Raw genomic sequence first — 18142 nt, 5'->3', positions numbered from 1 at the left:
TGATGCTGATAAACAGATGCTACAGCTTATATCCAACTAGAGCCATTGTTTCATGTTGTAATGAAGGTAGATGGAGCCAATATAGAAAATAAATGTGTTCATGATATAGTGTACCTAAACTGCACAAGTCATATATCACTAAAGAATTTTTTTGGTAAAATTATTTATACATTTCTTTTTTAGTAAACACCATGATATATTCAGAGATATTTTAATATTTAATAGCAAATAAATTTAGAGATAGGTAAAACCGTGTAAAATATTTAATAAGATATAGATATATCTTATTATAGAAAGTTACTATAGAAATAACTTAAAGTCAAACAGGTAATTATTAGTATAACTGCTGCCTTCTTTACATAGTGACCATTTTCTAGTATTTCTCAATTATGAATTAATACTTTGTAATTGTTGATTAACATAAATTAGTATAAGTAATATGCAGGTCCATGTACCCTATATACAGCTTCTTTCAAAAGCAGTGTCGTTCTAATAATGGGAAAACATCATAAAAAAGATTCTGACTCTCAACCAATTCCCACACATGATTCAGATTTATGCATTTATTCCCACTGTGTATGTATTTTACTCTATTCAACTTTATGACACATGGCAGTCCCCTTACTTACCACAATCATCAAAATGATACAGTGAAGATGTAATAAAACTTGAAATGTAGATTTTTAAAGTAAAGACAATATTTTAAAACAATGGTCAAAGAATATCTTAGTCTCTGTGCCATACCAGCCATCATATTTCCTGCATTTAAGCCTCTACTTGTAGAATGATACTTGGAGAAGTGTATGTGGCTATGTACTGTAAATCTTTTGGAAAAATAAAGGCATCTGAGAGGAAGATATGGAGTTTAACTTTCACCCAAACACAATATATCAATGTATGCAATTCTTAAACAAAAATGTTCACTGAACAAATAACCTGATTGGCCAATAATAAACCACTGTTAATTTCTCATTCAAGGTTTAAAAAGTTGTCATTTTTAGTTTTACAACACAAAATGTATTGTATGTTTGATTTGTTTTGACTTGGCTTGACTTTGCATTTGAACCATCTAATTAATTACAAGGTATTTCAGCCGTGAACTTCATATTATTAATTGTTTCTTCCAATGTGACATTGTAAAAAACAAGGTAAATGATTAAAATTCCTGGGGAAAAAATAGTTCATAATCAGAGGATCTACTGCAAAACATCACAATATGGGTAGCTTCTGAGAGTTTAATCTTAATTCACATATCAAAGTGTACACACTAAACCACTAACAGGAGAAATAATTTGTTTTGTTATTTTTTCCCTTTCTCTGCTCAAATATAAGTTTTTTTAGTAACTAACTGTTCCTAAGACATAATACTAAAACAAACAAACATAAAATCATTACCTTCTGGGAGCTGGAAATATGTTAAATATGTTAACTCTAGATAAAATAAATGGGATTTTAATGTTCTATAATGGAAATGAAAGTATATATAAATTTGATTAATATTTGGGATGAGTCTAAAGACAGAAGTTTCTAACACAACCATTGCTTGGTAAATTCTAAAGAGACCCAAGTTATTTTATTCATACATCTCAGGCTTATTTAATTATTTGGTGGCATTGTAAATGACTGCTCAGTTGTCAGGCAGAACAGTAAGTACACTGTTTTATCTTCTAATATATTTAATATTACATATTTCCATTTGTTTAATTGTACATATTAGGTAAATAGAATTTCACTTTAAAATAGAATTGTATAGTTCAGAGTACACGCCACTCTTCTAGAAGTCCTGCTTTACTTTCCAGTACCCACATTGAGTAACTAACTCATAATCACACAGCTCCCAGGGATCTGAAATCTCTGGCTTTCATTGACATTATAGGCATGCACATGTGCATATGTCAATGTGCACACACACACACAAACACACACACACGTGCACATGCACACACAGGTTCTTGTTGAAAAATAGTAAGACTATAACTTAATGTTCTTATTCAGTTATATATCATACACTATTACTTAAGTTTATAATACGAATATGGTGGTATAATTTTTATCCTAACATCTTAGGTTAAAATGACAGAATAATATTCTTCTCTATAAAAGTCTAACATAAACCATTAAATATTGACAACATCAATGGAATTGAAAGGACAAAGAGATGAATTTTAATTCATAACATCTCCCATTTAGTAAAGGAGGTGAATCTACTGTGGCAAACATCTTTGTGAGATGTACATGGGTTGCATTGCATAACTACACTATACTTGCCATTTCATATCAGTAACATGTCGCTTCTAGAAGACACAATGACCACAGCATGCTGCAACTTATTTATCTTAAAAGTGTCCTGTTATCATTTTTATCTCTTAGAAATACAATTTACAGAAAATTAAAATGTTTAAATCATTATTTTTAATAAATTGGCATATAAGTGTAGCAATATAGTTTAGCCAAAATTCAAGAATTAAATGACTTTTAATTTCTATAGTGTGAGCACTGTTGTGTAGTATTCTGATTAACTATGATGCAAAATTTCACCAGACTTCAAGAATTAACTTGATCATTGACTTGTTAGAAGGATGAATGTTTATATGCTTGATTCTAGAACTTAAATAAGTCATAGCATTTAAAAGAAAATATTTCATCTAACTTAAATAACCAAGAAATAAACAGCAGAAAAAATAAATAAATAATGCTAAACCTTCTGATGATTCACCTATAGAACATGGTAAAATAGAATATCTAATTACTAATTCAGAAGTACTATCCACTAAACCATCATTTAAATTGTATGAGAGCAAATAATATTTTAAAATGTTAAGCCATTGTTGCCTCAAATTTGTTAATTGGGTTCCTTATGACTATACTGTTATTGAAGTGGATAATTAGAGGTCCTATATAATTTGAGTTGTGTGTGGCAAACTGAAACTATTCTGTAGATTAAGACAAAATGAAAAACTGCCACAGTGCAGCTTGGCATTCCCCATGCCTTTAACAATATTTTTGGTGATTGGCACTGGGGAGATTTTGCCTAAAGACAAAACTGTCTACCATCTGTCCCTATAATAACTCCATGATTGGGAAGCTATATGGTGTAATGCTGAATGATATATTAAATTGTGAGTTAGAGTTTGCGGCTTTATTCTCATAAATGAGTATCAGAATTCTATTCAAGCAAATTTCCATACACTGCTGCTTCTTGGTTTTGTTAAGCTTAGTCTTTCCTTTTTCATTTTTAGACACTTACAGAGTTAAAATCATGTTGTTTCAATCTTAATGGCACTAAGAGAGAATAGAAAAGATAAAGGACAATAACACTGTGGGCCTCACCCTGCACTTACCTTTAAAAAAGCAGTCTTCATTGTGAACGATGGTGATCTTTTGCTTTTTCAGACAGGCAGCTCTGTGCACTTCACAGTGGTTTTCATAGAATTCCCCATCAGATCCACACACAGGTTTGTAGTGCTGTTTGCATACATCCATGCAGGCACACTCTGCATGCCTTGTCTCTCTGCTGATGACACAGTGCCTCCCCAAGCCACAGTATTTATTTGCACAAGATCCGAAAGTGCTATCCTGAATTAGAAATCCTGGAAACACAAAAAGTAAATAGTTCAGTTCTCTTGTTGAAATAGCTAGTTCATTTCAAATTCTCAGTTGAACAATATGTTCAAAGACTATCATAGAATCATAGAATTCAGTGTACCACTACACAACGAAGGAACTGGCAACAAAATCCAAGGAGGCACCCTTTCATATATTTTCAGATTCTATTCTGGTTCCTATCCTCTAATTCTGTCCTCACTTTTCATGGTTCATTGACATTTGAAGACTCATCATTATTATTAAGTATAATTTTAGACATTTGTGAAGATGTATACAATATATATTGACCACTTTAACCATTCCCACTTTACCTCCTCTTATTGCCCAGCCAACTTACATATATATATATATATATATATCTTTCTCATATTCATGTCTGTTATTTGTATTTTGTGATCCACTGAGGTTATATAGATTTGTCTATATGACTGCAAGTTTGGAGTTATTCTTTAGAATCTGAATAAATTTACTTGATCCCATCATAATAACTACAATAATTAATTTGTGAGCAGAGTTCAAACTTTACCTTGACTAACAGTAATGAATTTTACACTTATGGAACTTTATTTCTTAGCATAGATCCAGTTAAGAAAAGTTTAAATGAGTTTGATATTATAAATGAAGCTCATATAATGTTTTAATTTTCATCTTCATCCATTGATTCCATGTCAAATTTAAATCAGCTAAATTAAAATTACACAAAAGCATACCAATAGCAATGGAATAGTAACAAACAGTAACCTCAACTGGGACATAGAAAGACAAAACCAAAATTTTGGGGTACTGTGCTTTAACACATATTTGAGCTGCAAACAAGTAGAAGAGCGAGAGTTCCATCAATCACAGGCCTCCAAATCATCATACTGTGGCCAAACTGAATAATAGTCATCACACCATGCCCAAATACCATGGTTGGTAATTGGTTGCCAATAAGTTAATCCATCTAGCTTGTTTCCATTGAGGCTTAAAATATTTCTGATTACATTGCAGCAGAATGTTAAACCTTTGCTGGTTTTTATAATGTGATGTTTCTTTCTCTGAGTATAGCATGATAATTCAAGCACCATGTTTGACTATAGACTAACCTACTCAGTATAAACTGAGCAGAATAGTACAGAGAAATTATAGCTTAGCTATTGACAGTAGGATGGAGGGTATGAGGATTCCAGGCATTACTCTACCCTCCTCTTCTACATGCAAGGGATCTCTGGAGATGCTAGGTTTTATACTATATAAAATGTACAGATCAGAGTGTCAAAAGTGGTAAAGGAGCTGATATGAAAATTACCCTGCAGAATGATCCTTTTAGGGTAGTAGGCCTCATAATCAGGTGAGAAAGGTTACCATAATTGGGACTTGAGATGAGAGGGTGTGAGGAGCACATAGTTTTGATAAAACAGCAAACAAGAGTCAGAATGGTAATGGACAGAGAGAGACAGAGAAACAGTCAGAGACAGAGAGAAGAGAGGAGAGAGAAAAAATACAGAGATAGTGACAGGGAGACATAGAGAGAATACTTATCTCAAACATGGAGAGGGGCTGCATTATAAGAGCCACTATTATGACAGAAGTTATGAAAGAACACATTCTTCATTTCCCAGAAACTGAGAAAATTCTTTACTTTTGTAGGCTTCATGGAGTGTCAGATGGTGTATGCTAGGTGATTTAGTCTGGTCTAATCAGACAAAATACACGTCAAGGGGCATGGATGACGAAATTGTCTTGCATGAAGTAGAGGGCTGGGTTTGCTTTGCCCAGTGTGTTCTAACCTTCACAGAAGAGTTCTGTGGGCTATTCGGCAGACTATCAGGGATAGGACAAGGGCTGATTTTAAAGAGAGAAAGAAAATAGAGTGTCTGCAAGCTAATGTGAGTACAAAGTGAAACTTGACTGCACAAAGCAGCTTCAATGAATCATCAGCCTTAGTTGTATGGGATGATGTGGTGAAGCAACTGTTTAACACTCACTTATCATACTACAAGTAAATCCTCAACCATGCATATAAACTCAATGGGTCATAAGTAGGATTTTGGCAAGTTGTTACTGTGGTCAGTCTTTGGTGCTTGATGTTGTGTAAATAGGCATTTTCCCTATTTTCCCAAGAAAAGATAACTAAATAGCACCAATTACTCAGACAAATACTGCTAATCTTGTAACAAATGTAGTTCATTGAAATGAAACAATCTAAATTTATATCACATATATTTATATTGAATGTAGCAATAATAACAGTAATATTTTTATATTACTATTTAAGCAGACTATAAATGTAATAGTAGTTCCTAGATAGCTACCATTACAATGCAGGTATTTTTATGTCATGAATATGTTTCAAATAATTGGATATATTAACTTTTACTGCTAAATATAAAATTTATCAAGAAAGTGCTTATTTATTAAGTGATTGTTTTAAAAGAATGATATTTTTTATAATAATTTTTAGTAAAAATTAGGGTCACCTTGGAATTCAGTATGGTGGTTTCTCAGGAAATTGGGAATCTACTTCATGATCCAGCAATTACACTCTTGGACACATACCCAAAGGATGCACATTCATACAACAAGGACAGCTGCTCAACTATGTTTATAGCAGTATTATTTGTAATCACCAGAAACTGGAAGCAACATAAATGTCTCTCAACTGAAGAATGGATGGAGAAAATGTGGTATATATACACAATGGATTATTACTAAGCAGAAAAAAAAATGAAACCTTAAAATTTGTAGGCAAATGGATTGAACTGGAAGAAACTTTCCTGAGTAAGGTAACCCAGTCACAAAAAGACAAACATGTTAAGCACTCACTCATATATGGATATTAGACATAGAGCAAAGGACTACCAGCCTACAATCCACGCCACCAGAGAAACTAGGAAACAAGGACTCTAAGAGAAAAATGCATGGTCCCCAAAGAACGGGGAATGGACAAGAACTCCTGATCAAAATGGGAACACAGGGGGTGAAGGGAGAGAGGTAAAAAAAAAAGAGAAAGGGGGAAGAGGAGGTGATAAATGAAGAACAAGGGGAATGAGGAAGACTGAGACAGGGAAGGAATAGAGAAGATGAAGAAAAGAGATATCTTAATAGAGGAAGCCAATATAAGTTTAAAGAGTAATCTGGCACTAGGAAATTGTTCAGAGATAACAAGCATGACTCCAACTAAGAATCTAGGCAGTAGTGGAGATACTGCCTTTGATACCCTTCTCCTATATGGAGATTGATGACTACCTTAATTGCTATTATAGAGCCTTCATCCAGTAATTGATTAAATCAGAAGCAGGCCCCTACAGCTAAATACTTAGCCAAAATTCCTGAAATCCAGTTGCAGAAAGGGAGAAGAGATGAGCAAAAGAATATAGACTGTGCTGAAGAAACCTACAGAACCAGCTAACCTAACCTAATAAGAGCTCAGGGAACTCTGTTGTAAAGCTGGGGAACCAGCATTGGAGTGAACCAAACTCTCTGAATATGGGTGCCAGTTAGGAGGCCTGTGCAGTCTATGGGACCTCTAGCAGTAGAACCAGCATTTATCTCTAATGTACAAATGGACTTCAGAAGTGCATTCCATATGGAGGGATACTATTTCAGCCCAGATACATGGAGAAGGGCCTAGACCCTCCTGCAAATGATGTGGTAGATTTTGGTGATTCTCCCATGGGAGGCCTTACCGTCCTTGGGGAACCCATGGGGATTGGATTGGGGGTGGTTGGTAGGGAGCATAGGAGGATGGGAGGGAAAGGGAACAGGGGGAATGATATGTAAAAGAAAGAAAGAAGGAAGGAAGGAAGAAAGAAAGAAAGAAAGAAAGAAAGAAAGAAAGAAAGAAAGAAAAAGAAAAAAAATGAGACAGCTCTTGGAAATATTGTAGTTCCTTGGGCTGAGTTGGATAATAGATGGTGGCACTACCTGGAAAACTAATGTTGGTATGATAGCAGGTGACACTATTCTTGTACACTCATGTTGGTGTGATATAAGGTAGATATATGGTACATCAATGTTTATCTGATAGGTGGCACTATATGGTACATGACGTTGGTATAATAACAGGTGGCTAACTGGTGCACTGTGGTTGATTTCTGTCTACAAGAGTCTCTCTTCCTAAATCCTTCCTTTTAATCCCGTTCTGCTTCTGAGATTTTAATTAAAATGCTGATCACTTTGTATACAATAAAAGAGTATTTTACAAAGCTAGTTAGAATTTGTTTGATGCCAATTGCTGCTATATTCAAAAGAAATGCAATTAATTTATATAATATCCAGAAGAAAGTTTATTTATGTGAATAAACTGCAAGGGCATATCCTTTGTAACTAACTGATATTAATTTAAGTTTCAGCTGATATTTAAAACAATTAAATCTGATCAACATGTCAAATATTTTTCAAAGTAAGATAACACATTTAATTAATTTTAATTAAAGTTTAACTTGTAGCTTGATAAATTGGAATTTGTTTCTCCAGCAGTGGACTATATATTTATATCATTTGATCATTTCTGTGCCTTTCTCTCATTTCTTAATGTTCAGAATACAAACACTGAAATATCAGAAGCTAAATATCACATATATCACAGGTACATATTAAAAGATATTTTACTAGATTCCCAATCATATTTTGTTTCTCTTTAGCAGATTTCTGTATTTATTATTTGTCTATATCTATATATAAATAAAAAGATATTATTAGATGCATATTTAACATTTATGAGTATTTTGAAAATGAGTATTTTATGTTTGTGTTGTGGTATTACTTGTTCTGGGAAGCAAAAATGTAAATTTACAATTTTTGAAAGGCTGTACAAAGGGAATAAGATAATACTTTAGAGGAAAAGATTTAGAGGCCTGGTGAGGGGCACAAAAAAGATTAAGAGATACAACACTAACGTGGATGTCATGATGCACCCTATCACAGCTAAGGTATTTACACAGTGAGCTGATAATGATATGGACATGGAAAAATGGAATTAAGATTTAAAATTATATAGGGGGAGGGGAGGCAGCAGATTATGGAGAGGTGAATTAATTATTATGTGGAATATAAACATATCATTTAATTTGTGCTATTATTTCACATGTTGTTTCCTAACATGTATCATGTTAAAGTGTAATATATGTTTAATAGCAATTCAAATTTATTAACAATTTAAGTTTAGAAGAAGGCTCAAATTTATACAGAAACTGTATTTCTATCTGACCCAATAAGTCTAGTATTATAACAAGAGGTAAATAACAAATGGCTATTATAACATAATCCCTTTATTTGAACTTGTCTACTAATGCACAATTCTAATTAAAGTTAATGTATGTAAATACACTTAGCTGTCTCTAGAATGACTAAGATGTATTGTTCACCTGCACTGATAAATCACACACTGATAATGTTCAACTAAAAAATGTTTACATATTCTAAACTATCCTCAACTACAGCAAATATAAACTAATTTTAAATCATATATTTTAAATTGATCTTTAAATGTAAGGCTTTGAAGTTTGATTATGCTTCACATGTCTCAGCACATCTTTAACTTTCAAATCTAAAATTTTATTACCAATCTGCCCTACGAAATGATTTAGCCAGTTAATTAAGTGATTAAGCCTCATTTTTTCATCAAATAACACATATTTAGAATTCAGTGTATATTACTTAAATTAATAAGAGATAAAAAGCAACAGATTTAATAATATTACCATGCAGTTGCTTAGAAGATTCAGTACACATGGCACTGAAAGTGTCTGGTATGGTGTATGTGATTAAGAAATGCAGTTACTATGATTAAATGATAAGATACTATGTATTTATCAATAGAATATATGAATAAAATGGTTATAATAAATGTCTTTCCCAACAAACTGTTGTAAAAAAGACTGTTAGCATGGTGCTGGTAGTATATGCCAGTATTCTGGGAACTATAGAAATGGAAGTAGATAGACATTAAGTTCTAGGCCAACATGGTCTACATAATAAACACTTTTATAAAATAAAGACATAAACAAGGTACATCAAGGATGTTTTGGAATTAGTGTGCTTCAAAATAATAGGCCTAAAATTGCCAAGAAATTCTAACATGACATTTTTCTCAAATGCCAAAAAATAGTTTAAAATTCTGAAAAATTGAAATGAAAAAAAAAAGAGAAACAAGAAATACACAAAGAGGAGGAAGATACAGAAGTTTCCATTTCAATAATTATATATATTGATTTACAGTAGCAAAAATCCATTTTGTGATAATTTGATATCTACATATTGAAAATTGGGAAACCAAAATAAAATTTTATTGTGTTTATTGTAAAGCAATAAATGAGTTCATTCCTAGTAGACTTTACTGCCAGTGGAAACAGGCAGTAAACAGCAGGGCATTCAGAAGACTTCACAGTGTGACCTTTCCGTGACTTCTGTGATTGGGGTCTGAATCTCTTGGTGTTGCTTGGCTAGGCTGGCTAAAAATTTGCTCCTGTGTCACTACTGAACACAACCTACATGAAGAGAGGGTCATCTCCACCTTGGATATGGAACTGTTTCCCTATCTTATTTTGAAGAACATATTGATCTTCAGCTAATTGTGCAATAGTGTATTTTTAAAAACAAAATAAGCAGGAGTGTGAAGTCTCATACAGCCTGTCACCATCCCAAACATACATGCTTCCCAGAATCAGCATATTGCATTAATATTGTTGCAATCACTGCATTATAAGTGGGTATTGTCAAATATTTTTATTAAGAGTGATTCCATGCAACCTTTGCTCTCTGTCCCTAATCTCCTCAGTCCCTTACGACTTCTGTTTGGCATGTTTAGGGCATCCCAGAATGTCTTATAGTTGACATTAAACACTAAGCCCCTGAAATCCTCAGGAGCACAACTGGAAGTAGGGTGAGTATATGATGTTACATCAAGAATGCAGAAGAAAATTAATAAATGACACATTGGCATAAGTATAATGTTATCAAACTTCCTCTTTAGATTAAAGTTGTGAGCAGAACTGCTACCCAAAGAAAACTCCTCAGTCATGGAGACATTTACAGATATCTTGTGTGCGAAGGTATTGGTTACTGTCATCCTGCCGTGAACACATAAAGGAGTTTCCAGATGAAAGTAGACGTTATAACACCCTTAGGTTTCTCCTTTTTCCTGCCAATAAAATGTGACCTACTGCCTCTCACCTGTCCCGGAAGAATTTCATTTTTTTTAAGATGACTAAAAATGGTAAAGGAGAGGGTGGAGGGATTGGGAATAAAACTTCACTGCAATAAAATGCATAATACAAAAAATGAGGTTCAATATTATAATCAAAGTAGCTGGAAACAATACATGCTAACAAACAATATGAAATGCAACTAAGGCAGGAGATGATAGGAAAGGAAAGAAGCCATATATCTACAGAAAAAGCCCTTCAATACACTCCTACATGGGATGGATCTGCTGTTCTTGCTCAGAGACTTATTTGACTGTGACAGAATAGGTGATGACAGGCCTAGAGATCACACAGGCAAAAATACATGGAGACATTCTGGTCTTCACACAGCAGTGGGAGATGTAGGTCTGCTACCATTACAGTGACCTCAGAGATTTCCCTCCTGAGGGTTTTCCTGGCAGAACAGACTCCTTTCTGAAGTGACATGTAGTTACATGACTGTTGAACAAGTTAGAGTAGCTTCTTGGTAAGGTGGTCGTCTGCAAAGGACTAGGCCCTTGAATTCACTCAGTCATGACTGCATTGTACAGACCTTCCTGTGATTCAAGATGAGTCCACCTCAGACAGACTGAAGCAAAGCTGCACAGAGAAATTTGTTTTTCTATTCTGTTTACTGGTGTCTTTTTTCTATTTGTTTTATTCTATGTGTTTTTCACATCATGTATCTTCATCCCATTCATTTCCCTGTCTTTTTGTACCCATTTTCTACGCCTGTACCCATCCCCAAACAAAACAAAATTTTAGAGAAAAAAGGAAAAAAATTGAAAAGTGTGGGGGTGGGATTTAAAATCTACTCGTGCAAGCTGCAGTGTGACACAGTGAGCCACAGAGGAAAAGCCTTTCTCCAAATTTATTTACTTACAAGAGTTCATTGCAAATGGGTCATTGGTATGGTTCTAGGCCTCTGGTTTCTACTATGTTGATGCTAGGCTCTCATTAACATTGTTCTTTGATATTCCATTGTTGCCCTGTGTTGTAGAGATCCTGTAGCTTTGGGTTTGGGTCAGGTCCCTTCAAATGGTTCAGAGGTTCATACATGGGGTAGATAACAGGGTGGATCCACTCATAACCTGGGATGCAGGCCTGGACAGCTGTATAGTTAGTCAGTTTTTTTTCTCCTGTCCTCACTACCATGGTGAGCTCCCCAGCTTTTCCCTAGCTAATCCACTTCTCGCAGCAATGAACAAATGGTGGGGCCCCTTCTCCTAATTTTAGGACCTCAAGGTGTCTGTCCCACACCTGTACCATTAGGGCTAGTCTACTGTTTTGCCAGGGGCCACTGTGCTGAATAATTCAGCTGGTGAAGAATAGTGCCAGTCCTACAAATCTTATGATTCCAGGTGTTTATCTATTTCTATGTAGTAGTTGATTCTATATATATTAACTTGAATTTCCCTGATCATGTACAGTGGCAAACATAATTGAATTTGTTTTTTTGTTTTGTTTTGTCTTTCTAACATCAACTTTGGCTATGTTCCTACTAAGACAATTGGAAAACATAAATGTTTTATGATGTACAAATGTGATGTTAATCAAGGGCTTACAAAACAAGGGCAAGCAAAATGCTAATGCAATATACAGTAAGAAATGATAAAGACCAGAGAAGAAATGAAAGCTAAAAGAAAATGCAAACAATGAATGAAATAAATGGATCTTTGAAAATGTATGATTAGGGTGATTACGTAGGCACCTGTGCTCATGTACATATCTTATCTCCACACACATATATGCACATATTTGAACAAAACACATCTTTATAAAAATATAACTGCTAATTATTTCGCCAAACTGAGCAAAAGATTTAGAGGACTCAAAACAATAAAATTGAAGCTGAAAAAGAAGATACTTTACTGACACTAATGAGACTCAGTGGGTCATTATTATGGGACCCTGAATTTTAAGAAATTTGCAAATCTAAAAACCAAAAAGTAAATTAATTTATAGACACATACATGCACCAAAATTAAACAAAAGTATATATAAACAAAATTACATAGATATGGAACAAAGAATGAAATTGAAGAAGCAATTTAAAAGCAAAACTCTATTATAACAAAAAACTCTAAGGCCCAGATGGACTCACAATTAAATACTACCAGACTGATAAAGAAGACCAATGATCCTCAAATTATTCCACAGAAATGAATAACAAATATCACTACACACTCTTTATGTAAAACCCAGTACTACCTTGATGTGATTGCTAGAAAATAGACACACACACACACACAAAAGGAAAAATTAAAATGAATGTTCGGAAGGAAATTAGAGCCAAATTTTTTTAATCAAAATATCCAAAACTCCCTGTAATTCAGTGATTAGTATCCGCAGTGATCAACCATTCATGGTTGTAGTGAGATATTCACCTCGGCCACAGCACCAGTTTCACTGACCACACTCATTGGGGTGTGGGGACACGTGTGATTGTGACCTGGAGGTACTAGGTCTGGTGTTCTGAACCACAGCTGGCTCTCTTACTTCCTCATAAGAGATAGAGAACATCCAGAGGCATCCTTGGGATGGAAACCTGTGGCAGTCATCTGTTTTTGGTATAAGTGATTGATTTCTCCATGGAAGTCTATCATTTTCCAGATTCTTATTAAACATGCTATACATGGTGTCTCTGTGACTATCACACAGAGTGTTACTATGACCACCTACTGACCACTACTCTCCATCCACTTGTGAGAAAGCTGGTGAATTTTTTCTTCTTCCTTTTTTTACATGTCAATCCCAGTTCCCCTTCCCTCCCTCCCTCCCTTTTACCTTCTTTCCCCTCACATGCACCCTCCCCTCTCTCCCCCCTTCACATGTAGGGTTATGTTATCCAGGTGCTGTCATGTAACACTGACAAGTCATTTGAAATAGGGACACAGATCTATCACAAAATCTTATTTCTCAAAAAAAAAAAAAAAAAAAAAAAAAAAAAATCCAGGCACGCCACAATGCACTGATTGATGTTAGGCATTTGGACAAGACTTTTTCAAACTCTGTATCAAATCTAGCCTCATTCCTTAATAATTTTGACTTTGGTAATTATAAAAGATTAGAAAATAATGCAGAATTTTAAACTCTACTTTCTCTAAATATGTGTATATATACACTACCATAGATGTATCTTTCTCTTCAGCTAACTTCTTTTTAATATGGAGTATTGAAGACATAAAGACAATTTTGCTCCTTTAAAAAAATCTGAACCCACTATGTAGTAGTGATTTAAAAATATAAATGTAGTGTTTTGGAAAATAGAGACAGCCTGTTATATAGATGATGGGAATTTGTGTACTAATTCTGTGAAAGCTGATTCTAAGCTTTTAAGCGAGTAAACTGGAAATGTTATCTACTAGGAATTATCATTGTATATAAATTTCCAACTACCTAGCAATATAAGACATACAGTTATTACTGAAGAGTTCATATTTGATCAGTCATTCAATTATTAGTTCCCCACCAATGCACAATCATGTTAGGAGTCTAGAAGTGTATACACTCATAACAGTGATGGGAAATGGGAAATGTTTAATTTAGAAGGCAAAGAGCATTTCTATCTCAGTGGCTTGTCCTCCCCAATCACACAATTCTGTTTTGTTTTTGTTTGTGTTTTTTTTTTAACTGCCACAGCATTAGCTACTGTGATAAGACTCACAGGGCTAATCTGAGGGATCTCTTGTACATGGTATTGGGAGTTCAGCAGAAGGTATTCACTTGTGTCATCCACAGTGATGTTTGCTCTTGAAGATATTTACCCAATGCTCTGAAATACTAAGCCATAATTTCTGTTGATCCATCTTTCCTTATCTTCCTCTTCATCATCTTCTTCTTCTTTGATAGGCTCTTTCTATGCAGCTCTGCTAGCCTTGAATGATAGTCATCTATTAGTTCTGCCACCATCATAGCCTCCTGAGGGCTGGATTGGGTGGTGTGAACTGTCTCCACAAAGTGGTCTCTCTTTAATCAATAGATGAAAGATTACATGAACTTGACAGCTTAGAATATCCTCAGTTGAACCATCATGTTAAAATAGATATGAAAACAATGTGAAATGAGATTAAACACCGAGGATAAGCACTGTAGAATGGCAAACAGCCTTGTAACATACTGATTTACACTCACAGAAATGAGATTACAGTTTATCTCTAAAGTAAAACAACAAAAATATTTATACAAAATAGAATGGTCTACTTAAATTTATTTTAAAAGATGTGGTAAATAAATTATCCAATGGAAATACATAACACAAAAGTATAAAAAAAGGTAAAGAAAATAAATAAGTCAACATAAAAGTAAAAACAGAAAAAAGACAATGTCAAGCAATATGACTGTCTGTTCCTGAATTTCTAAAGCCAAATAATAGAAGGTCCAGATGGGGAGGGAAAAAACAGATGGCAAGAAATAATTAATAAATTACTGAAGTATTTCCCTGAACTGAAAAAAAAAATGAATTGCCACATTTAGAGACTTCACTCAACACCCAGCATGAATGAAATATAGTATATACATATCATGACATAATTTGAAATTTAGAACTAACAAAGATATAAACTAGATTTTGTAAAATATTAATTCATTTCAAATGGAATAAACATTTGATTCCATTTGATTTTGTAGCAGAAACAGAATTAGAAAGACAATTTTGAATAAAAAAAAAATGCCCTAGCTCTGAAGTCATTGTCCTCATCATTCCACCCTTCTTACACAGAGTAACTGCAGCATTGATATTCCCCTGACATTTGAAGAAAGGAAATGATAATACAAAGCAAAACTCACAACTTTCTCCCTTCTTATACCCATATATATTCTTAGATTATGACCTACAATATCACCTCTTCTAGCCTATACTACAAAATCCTAGCTTTTAAGATCTAGGTGTCCAACAACAAGTGATTGAGCAAATTAAACACTTGTGTAACAAGTAAACAACACATTAAAAACATCATTTTTTCTAAAATAGAAGGAATCTTCTTGTCGTGAAAAAGTTGGTTCATTGCAATTCCCATCCAAAGCACAGCACAATTCTTCACAGACCTTGAGAGGACAATACTCAACTCTATACGGAAAAAACAAAAAACCCCAATATCCAAAACAAACCTGTGCAATAAAGGAAATTCTAGAGGCTTCACCATCCCTGACTACAAACCTCTATTATAGAGCTATAGTAATCAAAACAACTTGGTATTGGCACAAAAATAGACAGTTACACCAATGGAATCAAATTGAGAACCCTGATACTAATCCATACACCTACAAACTTCTGAGTTTTGACAAAGCAGCTAAAATTATACCATGGAAAAGAGAAAGAATCTTCAACAAATGGTGCTTGCTTAACTGAATATTGACATGTAGAAGATTGTAGATAGATCCATACCTATCATCATGCACAAAACTTAAGTACAAGTCGATCAAATATCTCAACATAAAGTAATCCACACTGAACTTCTTAGAAGAGAAAGTGGAAAGTACCCTTGAATGAATTGGTACAAGAGACCATGTCATGAACATATCACGAGTAGCACTGTGAGATCTATACTGAGATCTACAATTAATAAATGGGACCCCCTGAAACTGAGAAGCTTTAGTGAGTCAAAGGACACAATCAACAAGAAAAACAACAGCCCACAGAATGGGAAAAGTTCTTCAGCAACACCACATCTGACAGAGGGCTGATTTCTAAAATATACCAAGGACTCTAGAAGATAGTCAACAAAACACCAAATAATTCAATTAAAATTGGACCAAATAACTAAACAGAATTCTCAACAGAGGAATCAATATATCGATATAAAAATCATATAAATAGACCTAAGTACAGAAATCTCATGGTGATCTTGATAGATACAAAAAAAAAACTTGGATAAAACCCCTTCTTAATTCTGAAGTAATTAGTATCAAAAGAAACATACCCCAGAGACTTATCCGACTATAAGCAGGAACATGGAGTGACGGACTGAAGCAGAGACCACCAAGGAAAGCTACTTACTGACAGACCCAGACTTGCTCAGATACTTTTCTGTTCTACCTGGCACTGTCCACAGAGGATGTAGCCCTATTAAATCAATTATAAATTAAGAAAATGACTCCACATACATCCACACAGGTTAATATGATGGAAACACTTTCTAGTCTGAGATTTCCTGTCCTATATGTTAAGGTTTGTGTCAAGTTGACAAAAACTAAATAGCACAGAAGGTAGCAATGAATGAAAACCTGAATAGAGACAAGAAGTTGGCTCATGTTTTAGACACAGTAGAAGCTGAATTGAAATTCAGTGTAAAATAACTCATTCCATTACAAAATCAGAAATAAAAAGTTATTGTCTTTATATAAAGCTTCTAAGTATGTCTGAGACATCCAGTTTGCTTTGATTTAGACACATGTCTACTGAGTTAAATGGTAAGCATTCATCTCTGTGCTTAAAACTTTTTTTAGTGGAAGAATACCACTTGACTTTGAACATCACATGATAAAAGTGCATCTAGAAAATTTAATATCAGTGTATTAAATTCATTAATGTAGTTAAGAAATCTGTATGGAATGATACCAAACTTAGTAATAAAATAGTAATCATGATATTTGCATGCCTTTGGGATAGAAAACAGAATCCTATTGGTAATCTTGTGGTTAAATATGGTTACAATATATAATTTAGCTAATGCAGGAGAAATAACCATTAGAAGTTGATGGGAGATGTCATTCTGTAAATATGTTTCTCTTATTAGCTAATGAATAAAGCACTGTTGGCCAATAGGAAAGGAAGATAGGTGGGACTATGAGACAAGGAGGATTCGGGAAATACTAGAGAGGAGATCCAAGATGAATGATGGAGAGAGATTGACAGTAGCCCCTCTCTCCGGTAAGATAAAACCACGTGGCAGTACATAGATTAATAGAAATGGGTTAATACTTAAGACAGAGCTAGCCAATAGGAAACTAGTAACTGACCAACAGCATCATATCTAATACAGAGTCTCTGTGTGTTATTTGGGGCTGGTGCAGTAGAGGGACAAGACCGGCTGGAGGAAAAACCTACTCATAACAAGAAGAAGTATATTACTGGTTATTAGAGAGTGGAGTACTCTTACTAAAAAATAAATAAACAATAGTGATACATAATAAATAATTTAAAATTTTAAATAATAAAAAATTAAAAAAGAACTAGTGTATTAGTGATCTCTGAGATGGCTCATCGGGAAAGGCACATTTTGCCAAGGCTTAGGACCTGAGTTTGATTCCTGAAATTCAAAATATGGACTGTGAGAAGCAACTCTTGAATGTTGTACTGTCATGTGCAGGAAAGCATGGATTGGCTTACATACACAAACACACACACACACACACACACACACACATAC

General features: G+C 34.2%; 1 protein-coding gene across 1 annotated transcript in view; it reads right to left on the bottom strand.

Annotated features, from left to right (window-relative positions):
* Window positions 1–18142, bottom strand: part of Fstl5 (follistatin like 5) — a 530620-nt gene that overhangs the window by 385581 nt on the left and 126897 nt on the right. The window contains exon 3 of the mRNA XM_051199180.1: window positions 3342–3590. Coding sequence (XP_051055137.1) covers window positions 3342–3590 — 249 coding nt within the window. The remainder of the gene's footprint in view (window positions 1–3341; window positions 3591–18142) is intronic.

This window comes from Phodopus roborovskii, unplaced genomic scaffold, assembly GCF_943737965.1.
Source record: "Phodopus roborovskii unplaced genomic scaffold, PHOROB, whole genome shotgun sequence".
Lineage (NCBI taxonomy): Eukaryota > Metazoa > Chordata > Mammalia > Rodentia > Cricetidae > Phodopus > Phodopus roborovskii.
The sequence above is the reverse complement of the archived record's forward strand: the minus strand, read 5'-3'. Positions and strand labels throughout refer to the sequence as shown.